At 35.5% G+C, this 9,958-nt stretch overlaps 2 protein-coding genes across 2 annotated transcripts; one reads left to right on the forward strand and one right to left on the reverse strand.

Annotated features, from left to right (window-relative positions):
* Positions 1–248: 248 nt before the first annotated feature.
* Positions 249–2,442, forward strand: LOC111401358 (LIM domain-containing protein WLIM1-like). The gene is made up of 5 exons (XM_023029060.1): positions 249–509; positions 841–937; positions 1,029–1,072; positions 1,325–1,414; positions 1,869–2,442. Exons 1-5 carry the CDS (start codon positions 375–377, stop codon positions 2,055–2,057), a joined length of 555 nt encoding a protein of 184 aa, XP_022884828.1. The 5' UTR covers positions 249–374; the 3' UTR covers positions 2,058–2,442.
* An 857-nt stretch (positions 2,443–3,299) lies between these two features.
* On the reverse strand, positions 3,300–8,058 carry LOC111401359 (F-box protein At3g12350). The gene is made up of 2 exons (XM_023029061.1): positions 7,005–8,058; positions 3,300–3,909 (listed from the first exon to the last, which is right to left on the reverse strand). The coding sequence occupies exons 1-2, from the start codon at positions 7,893–7,895 to the stop codon at positions 3,454–3,456; spliced, it is 1,347 nt and encodes a 448-aa protein (XP_022884829.1). The 5' UTR covers positions 7,896–8,058; the 3' UTR covers positions 3,300–3,453.
* Between the last annotated feature and the right edge of the window lie 1,900 nt (positions 8,059–9,958).

A 9,958-nucleotide genomic window follows, 5' to 3' on the forward strand; every position in this document is an offset into this window, starting at 1 on the left:
CTCCTTTGATAAAACAGTATTTCTTGCTTTATTTGGAAACAGTAATGTCCAACTGATTAGTCCTTTTGAGCAAGTACTATAGACGCATGCATGTTCTGGATTGTAGACTAGACAGGACTGAATACAAGAAAGTAAAAGAATAAGTTAAAATCTTATTCGTATAACGGAGTTACGGGGTTCTCCAGGGCTGTGATCTCCCCCTGCCCCAAATAAAAATTTGAACCAAAGTTTTTCATGTACAAATACTTTTATATATTAGTCCAGTCCACAATTTTTTATTTTTTAAAGCAGCTACCAACTCCTTTTATTCTCTCCTACACTGCTCTCTGCTCTGTCTGTGTGAGTGTGTGTGTGAGAGAAAGAGAGAGAGAGCCATGGCATTCGCAGGAACAACACAAAAATGTATGGCTTGTGAAAAGACTGTCTATCTTGTGGACAAATTAACAGCAGACAATCGAGTCTACCATAAAGCTTGTTTTAGATGCCATCACTGCAAGGGCACTCTCAAGGTTCATAATTTAAGTTTTCGTTACTAATCTCATTCAAACTATGTTATATTTACCGGGATATTTTATTTATTTATTTTGGCTGGCATTGAGTTAGTTCATTATTCTCAAATTAATGATAACATGTGTTCAGTTGACAGTACTGGATAGGATTAAACAAGATCTTAACTTCTTTAAAATGGTCGAGTCATTAAATGTTTAATATCAACTTGATTTGTTCTAATCTGGGGTTGTTTCTACTATGGAAGTGTTATTAGTAAAGTGTCCTGATCTGAGGTTGTCTCTTCTTGTAATTTGAGTTTGCTTCCTGATCTGATGTGTGGTTCAAACACAGCTTGGGAACTACAATTCCTTCGAGGGTGTTCTGTATTGCAGGCCGCATTTTGATCAGCTCTTCAAGAGAACTGGCAGTCTCGACAAAAGCTTTGAAGGTAAATAAAAAAATAGGGGAATTGTAGATTGAGATGAAGTTTTCCGATCAAAACATTTAATTTAAGTTTTCACTTTTCACAATCTTTTCAGGAACACCTAAAGTTGCCAAACCAGAGAAGCATTTAGACTCCGAGGTATGAACCCTCTTGGACATACCAAGGTAGAATAAGGAGTAACGAAAATGTTGGATCCTTGTTATGAATAAATTTGGATGCTTTTTCATCACTTTGCTCGGTAGTCGGTTCATTGCTAGATCTTCTACAAGATCTGATGCTACTAATCTCTTAGGAACTACAACAGACCATATCAGTAAAGATTTGCTGGTTTTTCAGTTCTACCTTATGCCTTTTTCATGATTAATCTTCTAATCTACTACTTTGATACAGAAACCACTGGTAAACAAAGTTTCAAGCATGTTCATTGGAACGAGAGAGAAATGTGCAGGCTGTAACAATACTGTCTATCCAACTGAAAAGGTAATAGCTAGTTCCAAGTCATTTCAGTACAAGCAGCACAACATGAACCACTTTTAGTTCCCTTTTGAATAATGTTATCTAGCATCAATAATGCTAGAGCACCAATCTATGTGACATTATGTGATAAGTTCAATTAAAGGTAAAATTATGCGATTCATATAATTGTAACTTTCATTTAATAAGCATTACATGATGAGTTCAATTAAAGGTAAAACTGGTATTGTAACACCACTGCTGCTAAATAGCATTATTCATTTTGAAAGGGAGCCAGGTTAGGCAATTCATTTCACATCATTTTTTGTATTATGTCAGTATTTTGAGTTGAAGGAAAAGCTATATAACATTTTAAAACAAGGAATTTCATTCGATGAATAGCCTTCAATTTCTGTCGAACATTACACATGATAGTAGTAATATTCATGATGATGTTGTATAATAAAATGTGTATCTATAGGTGTCTGTAAATGGAACTGCATACCACAAGAACTGTTTCAAATGCAGCCATGGAGGATGTGTCATCAGTCCATCCAACTACATTGCACACGAGGGGCGCCTTTACTGCAAACACCATCATACTCAACTCATTAAGGAGAAAGGAAATTTAAGCCAGCTCGAGGGGGACCATGAGAAAAATTCAGTATGAATCAATGTCTTAGCTGCAGAATCGTAATTCAACAAGTGCATGTTTGTAAAGCGGTATTGAACAAGTCAGATGCTATAATAAACGAGATTTAAGCTTCTTTTTCAATTTTTAGTATTGTCCAGTGCCCTCCAGTCTTTCCTATGTATTGGTTCTTCTCTCTTGTTTGCTTTCCATCTGAAGGGTGATGTTTTCCTACGAGAGTAGTCAAGAACGAACAGAAGCTAAAAGAAGTTCAAGTATTACCGAAGTTAACAGGTGTGTGTATTGGCTTTTTCTATGTTTTTGGCACATTGTAAATTGTGGATGTTCAAACTGATACAATGGCTTGTTTAATTATTAGTTCAAATGGTGAATGGTGTATGATATTGTACTAGTGAATCTGGAATCCAGTTGGTAAATTCAAATGTTGACAACCAAATAAGTGTTTCAAGTCCCTTCATATCCAAAAGATTCTGATTCTGGATTTGTGAACTAGCATCAACTCTTTCCAAAATCAACCAAAAACACGGATCTTTTCCTCCCCATTTTGACCTACTCTTTAGTTTAACAGATTCTATAATTGAGTAATTGCTTCAATATTTCTTGTGGTCCAACCTAAGAATGGACAGTTAATGCGTTCCATTTATTAAATGGGGGTTCTATTATCATTGTAAAACACAAAAATCATCAACCGGAAAGCCTACTTGTAAATAATACCAGACTTGAGGCCACCAGCATCCCTCCAGCTTAATCGTGAAAGGAATTACTAGATTCTGAATCACAATTTATGACATCGTTGCATACCAATATATTGGTGGTGTCTCACAATTGGTAATATTATGATAAAATGTGTCTGTGAATGTCACTGCATACCACGAGCTATTTCAAATGCAGTCATGGAGGATGTGTCTTCAGTCCATCCAACTAAATTGCACAAGGAGTGGCTTACTGGGGTCATTCCTTCTCTTGTATTGCTGCAGCCACAATGACCTATTTTAGAAATGGTCATCCTGGGTTCTAGAACTGTGAGTTGGAACTAGCAGTATTGCTGCAGCCACAATTACCTAAGAATTCTAATTGAAGATTCTTGTGGTTCCAGAGATTCCAGCAATAGAAGAACCGAGATCACAACTCTTTCACCTTTCCACTCGACACTTTGTTCTAAAGAGCACTGGTTTTCAAGTGATTTTCATTCTCTAATCTTTACTCCCAAACAGCCATTCAGGAAAGAAAAAGAACAGTACACGAGCAAAGAACAATCCGAAGTAAAGATACGAAGGATTTAATCATAGAGAATATATATGTTTATTACCCTGACAAACATATTACAAGAGTGCAAGGGAGTTCATCTAAGTTTAGAATAAATATGTACAGTGATGATCCAAGTGAAGAAGTATCCTAATTTATGCAAGTGCAATCAACCATTACAAGGTTCTATTGCATCTAGAAGGTGACCATTTTTAGCAATATGCTTCAAGTCTATAATGTAATTGTCTCGAAGAAACCCGAAACCGAATGTTCCATTTTCATACTGCCAGATTCTTCCCTCACACTGCCGAGGATTTGTAGTGGGCCCTGCTATGTCTGGAATGACCAAATCATAGCTCGAATTGATTAAAAGCATGTGGGAGACAGCTCCATTATCTCCACTGTCATATGATTCTGCAGGAGGCCGGAGATGCATGCGATTGCTGTATATATGATATTCTTCAGGAGAACGAGGAGGCTCGATAAATGTAGTACTAGATGACCAAAATACTGGGGCATGCAAGGAAAGAGGTCTAGACGATTCTCCAACTTTTCGGCAAGCAATACCCCCAATATCATCATAGGAAACTAGATAGAAATCCAAGCTCATGTCATCACAAATTCCCTGCAGCGACAAGCAGACAAAAGCATCAAATAGGCTGCAATGCACTAGAAAAAAATCAAAACAGTTTCTAAAGTCTACCATTGGTATTTACACAGCCAAGCCAGATGACTCAAATTGGTACAAATTCTACAATGTGGTACAAGAGGACTCTTTACATCAATAGCCTTCGAGAAGATTATTAAAGAAAAATATAACTGAATATGATGAACCATAGCTCAAAAGAAGAAAATCAGAATGAGGAATCCTGTTAAATATGAAAAAGCGCGAATTATGCTTTAGATTAAGAAAACCAGACTAAAATTAGTGAGAAGTTTCATGTCCAGGACTAAGACTTCAAACTAAACCTATCGAGAGTGTAAGTGGGAATGTAGGAATGCATTGTGGGTATGGACAGAGTATTTGGGAAAGAAAGGAATTGGCTAACTGGTGTTGATTTATTTTGTTCGTAAGATACAAAACAAGAATAGAGGGTTGCAATGAAACAGGAACAGTGAAATGACAAAAAATGACCTTTTTGTATGACTCAGGTATTAACTTTTAATCAAGACTTCACTATATGTAAGTACAGATGAATTATAGCCACATGCAGGTATAAAAATTCCAGATTAAGCTTGATCGTTATAACTCTTTAAAACTAAGGGGTTGTTTGAGCCCCATTTTTTTTTTTCAAAAGATGCATTTTAAAATAGTGTTATGGTGGAGAATGTGGTTAAAAAATAAGGAAAAGTTTTTATTTACGTGTAACATTATTTTATTGAAAAATGTGTAATTGAAATGATGTCAAATTACTGTTAAAGAATGTATTTTGATGAAAAATGGGGCTCAAACAAGGGCTAAATAATGTTTTTCATGAATTGTAAAATTTCTCAATCTATGAACGCCTAATTAAATACCATGGACAAGTCCCAATTTGAACCAAATCCCCTGTTTCATCATTGATGGCCTATGGAGACCACCATACTCGTGATTTTGTGTTTGATTTGTCTGACTGGTGAGGTGTGAGGAGAAGTATTTGGAAAGGGCCAAATTGGCTATTGAGATGTTTTACCTCCATCAAACAATAGGCACCCATGTAGACCAATAATACAATTAAAAAATATATAAAATATAAGTTATTACTAATAATAAACCATCTACAAGATTCGTAACAAAACCTTTCAACAATTTTTGCAAATATAGGAAAAGATGAAAAAAGTGGTAAAGAAGAAATCACAAAAAACAAGACCAATAATCCCAAAAAAAAAAAAAAAAAATTGAAATAGATAACCATTTTTTTGTAAGAATTTCGTTTGCTTTGGCTTCAAACAGAAAAGAAAAACACAGCGGACAGAAACTCATAGAAAGACAATAACGACAATAACAAAATAATAAAAGGAAGAAAAGACTGCAGTTACGTGTTGCTACTTCTCTTAACACCAAAAATCCACCAGGTAACTGACTGGGGAGGGACTTTGCACTTCAGCTCTAGTAGTAAAGAGCTAGGGCTCGGGCTCTTCACTTTTCCTCTCCAAAATTTAAATTCTTATTTTAGTTTCTGAGGTTGTTAAAACAGCCCCCCTATAACATTCTGATATGAAAAAATCAGCTCAAAAGGTAGAGATCAATAAAAAGAAGGATAAAATGGACAACTTAGGAGCACACTCCTAAGGCATCCCTTGGTGGGAACCTGAAAGATTCAAAGAGTAAGCCTAGATCATAAATTTAAACATTCCCAATAAACACTCATACCAAGAAGAGACTTAGGCATGTGCTTCTAATAACATTGGATGCAATAAGGATTGGGGTTGGCAGAGGTAACAGGAGGTGTCTGATTTTGGAGGGGAGGTGGGCATATGGATAGGGTTAATGTAAAGTGGAGGTAGCTGATGCTTGTGAAGATGTTAAAACGGCTATTGGATGACTAACAAAGATCACAAGAAGCCTTCACATTTTGAAATTGTTTTAAGGTACTTCAGTTTCAGACATATTGTGTAGCTATTGCTACTATTGCGGGGTAGAAAAGAAGACAGACAGGATCCAATTGGTTACGGCAACGGTTTATGATGGTTGTTTTCAGGAATCAACCACAAGTATGAGATTGGAAATGGGTTCAAGAATACCAGTTCCGTTCAAAAAACACCAGCATAGGAATACAACACAAATGCATCAAGAGTGTAAGTAATTGAGATGGAAAAACTTCTGTTTCCAATTTCAAATAAGAACCAAAGTTGATTTTGCCTCTTACGCTGACGAAATTACAGTAAAAGAACCATTGGGATGCCTCTTATATAGATAATAATGGAATAAGTATGCAGCAGCAAATTATTCAGTGAAAAAAAAAAAGGCGTAGCAGTTGAAGCTTCCTTCATGCTTAATTGTTGGGTTGGGGGTGGCACCTAGCTCCAAAGGCTACTCTCCCTCTAGGCCACCAACAATACTCAAGTTAGACCACTGGTACATAATCTTTCTTCAACCTTCCTCCATATACTCAGCAACAATTCTACAAATGCACTCCAACAACTTAATACTATCAAAAAGATAAAAATACAAAATCTTTGATCACGACAAAGAGTAATCAATATTTGCAATCAACTAGCACTCAGACAGGACTTGCTAATGACCCTGAAGAAATCACAATATAATCCTAAAATCCTTTAATCTGCATTGGCTTTTTCATCAGTGCCAAATTTTCAGGATTCAATTATCAATCTTAAAATAGAAAGCATTAACATAAATATAGAAGTAAACCAAACCAAACCAAACCAAACGCAACGCAAACATCACAAGCCGCCCCGACCATGTCAGGGTCCATCATTGCTTATCCTTCATATTACTAAGCCCCCGTTTAGTAGCAATTTTTCACTCCAACAAATCATTTTTTTACAGTTATTTCACTATTTCAGCAGTAATTTTTACTTCTTCAATCACAGGTGGACCACTTAACGGTCAAAAAATCAATTCTCATAATCACTACCTAACAAGCACTAAATAGTCATTATCCAATCCGAGTTAGGACATAAGAGAAAACAAGTTATGAGCCTTGTTTAAATACAAATCCAAAACGCTTATCTACTAAGTAAAAAATCTGTCTAACCAAAACATGGTTAACTTCTAACCTTCCAGAGGCCCTGCAATGGCCGCGAAAGCGTAGGCGAGCAATTTACTATTTTCACAAAATGTTCTGGCTCCCATTTCCTCAACTTCTCCTGCTTCTCCTTCTCCCTCCTCCTCTGCCTCCTCGACACTCCATTCCCACCGGGGCTCGTTCTATTAGCCAGATACTGATAAATCTCCGACATCAACCGGTCAGGAGGTGAGCCACACCCATTCTGATACTCCTCTCCACTCGCAATCCCAGAGCTTGGCACCTTCCCGTGCCCAAAAGATCCCAAATTTTCCTCCACTACCACGTGGCATTTGCCCATGAAACTTACATTCACCCGAATCAACTCATTTTCCAAAAAACCCTTCTCAGAGTCCATCAGTAAATCATCAGTAAAATCGAATCTCCCCTCGGGATCCAAGTAATTCATAGGCTCCCCCTTGGACGTAATGCTCACCCACAAAAATGGCGATCTAATTACTTCGTAGGACCCATTTTTCGAAGGCGAGATCATTGACCCACTAACATAAAACGGACCCCACTCGAAATACACGAGGGAGGCAGGCGGAGAATTAACAGAAGCAATATTAGTGATACCACATCGGCGCCAGAAGCCAATAAGGTTCTCATACTCGCGAAGAATACGATAAAGGACTTTATACGAAATTTTGCCATGACCCCATCTCTTCAAATGGGTACAGGATCCCCACCTCCGGTCACACAGAGAGAACCAGAGACGCTGGTCATCCCGGCAGAGAGAAACAAACTTCTTCGAGGTGCACGCAAAAGAGGCCAACTCCGATGGATCAAGAAACGATAGTATGCAAAGCTGCACGTCCTCCGGGAAATCCGAAAATGATAGCGCAAAAACTGTTTCTTCTGAATCTTGGCAATTCACTTCCATTAAAAGAAATCTGTGGGTTTTGCCTCTTAGTTTCGCGAACGCAACGCAAATTAAGTACAGTACGGAAGAAGATTTGGTTGTGAATTGGTCTTAGGTGGATGAGGGCGGTGAAAGGGGAAGATTCCGTAGAAAAAGGTATTATTCTAATTGTTCTACACCTTAATACGTTACAATTGGTGCAAATAAAATGTAATCCTTTTTGTTCACGCGTAATTTCATCAAGTTACGAATCATTTATATTAATAAATTTAATCAAAATCAAATATTAATTTTAACCACATATTTATAATTATTATCCATTTATTATTCACCCATTTAGCCCCAGTTTGATGATCATATTGTGCAAAAATAACATTTTGAATAGTGATTTTTTAATTTTTTAATTTTAATTTTAATTTTTTTTAGAATATGTGGTCAGAAGGTAGGAAAAATTTTAATTTTCATTTAAAATGTAAAATATTTTATTATGTGAATGTGTAGTTAAAAATATGTATGAAAAATAAATTATTTTATTTTGCTTAATAGAATCCATTACTATTCTTCTAATATTTATGTTCATAAATAATTTATTAATTTAGAGGCTTATTTATGAGTGGAGTAATACTTCATCTCCTCTATTTTCTGTGTAGCTAAATATTCTGGTCGAGCTTGTGTTTTCATTAGAAGTAACCAATGCTACATGCATATATAATTTAACAAACGTGCTCTTCGAGGTATAGTCTAGTGGTGTAAATAATAGGAATGAGTTTATCTCATGCTTTGCTGGCAGTCGGAGTGTGGGGGTTCGATTCCTGAAACATGGAATCGGATTCCCTGTAGACGCAATGTACAGACAGCTTTTGTTCCCTGACCTGCTGGAGCATATCCCACGATTTATCTCCATCACAAAACTCTAGGGACGGGGCAGTGGGGGCCCTCAAGGTTGGAGTTCAACCTTTTTTTTTTTTAATAATTTAACAAACGTCTTTCTTCAAAATTATTTCAACAGTCCATGATACCTACAATTTTCCCTCTTTATCAATCACGCATCCTTCAATAATATATTTCTTTTTAGAAAAATTTGTGCCTAGAGAGTTTTTAATAACTCAAGACTTTTATAGTCTTAAAAAATCTCTATTTAATACACCTAAAATTTTTAAATCTTTAAAAAAATTTAAAAGTTTATATATGCCCTCATTTCATTAGTAAATTACGGTTCTCTACGACTCAATGTCTTATATATAGATAAAAAATTTAGGTAATTATATTCACATTACATTTTTAATTTGCTGCAGCGTATTTAATCACCATTAGTAGTTCGAAATTATGGTCAAATATTTTCTCGAACTTTTGTATGTGTTGCTTTTTATTTATTTTTTTGCTTATTTAAAAATATTAGAGGCAGAAATACCTTCTATTCCCCCAGTACATAATTAGGACAAAACCTGTCATGAAAAATAAAATATGTTAATTAATGAAAGAAAAGGAAAAAAAAAAAGTAAGATCAGAAAAGTTCGAAACATAATTGCAATATTAGGAAAGGTTGGGAACATTAATTGCAATTAAAATATAGATGTTTTGACCGAGCGAGTAACTTTTGCCTCTTTAATAGCCTCGGTCTAAAGTATTCAGCCATTTCCGCAGATCAGAAGTATAAAACGATGCGCTAAACTAGGTACTCGTTGAACGTAAGTTGCTTTACTTTGACACCAATTGATTGTACTCTTCTCATTAGTCTTAAGACTAGCCATATATTTGGGAGATTTTTATAAATGACCTACTACTATTCATTTTTGGTAAAATATCTATAATATCCTTAATGAAATAATTTATCATATATTGCACAAGATATCCTTAATTTATTGGGATAGTTTTAAATTCCTCTATTTCTCTCATTTCGAGTTTTAATATATAATTTCATCCTTTGATCTAATAAATTAGCATAATCTGTAATATAATTATCATGTAATTTACTAAGATTATCAAATTCCTTCGATAGTGTATTCATAATCTCTAATTGAGAATAAATATTTTCTATTTTTTCCATTAATCTATCTAACAGATTATCTAATCCTTTAATTGTA

This window comes from Olea europaea, chromosome 10 (assembly GCF_002742605.1).
Source record: "Olea europaea var. sylvestris chromosome 10, O_europaea_v1, whole genome shotgun sequence".
NCBI lineage: Eukaryota > Viridiplantae > Streptophyta > Magnoliopsida > Lamiales > Oleaceae > Olea > Olea europaea.

Bases quoted from the DNA above. Each gene is read 5' to 3' on its own strand.
- LOC111401358 (XM_023029060.1), top strand. From the start codon at position 375: ATGGCATTCGCAGGAACAACACAAAAATGTATGGCTTGTGAAAAGACT. The intron at 938-1,028 runs GTAAATAAAAAA...CAATCTTTTCAG, and splicing joins TCTCGACAAAAGCTTTGAAG to GAACACCTAAAGTTGCCAAA. The intron at 1,415-1,868 runs GTAATAGCTAGT...GTGTATCTATAG, and splicing joins CTGTCTATCCAACTGAAAAG to GTGTCTGTAAATGGAACTGC.
- LOC111401359 (XM_023029061.1), bottom strand. From the start codon at position 7,895: ATGGAAGTGAATTGCCAAGATTCAGAAGAAACAGTTTTTGCGCTATCA. The intron at 3,910-7,004 runs GTTAGAAGTTAA...TTGTCGCTGCAG, and splicing joins CATTGCAGGGCCTCTGGAAG to GGAATTTGTGATGACATGAG.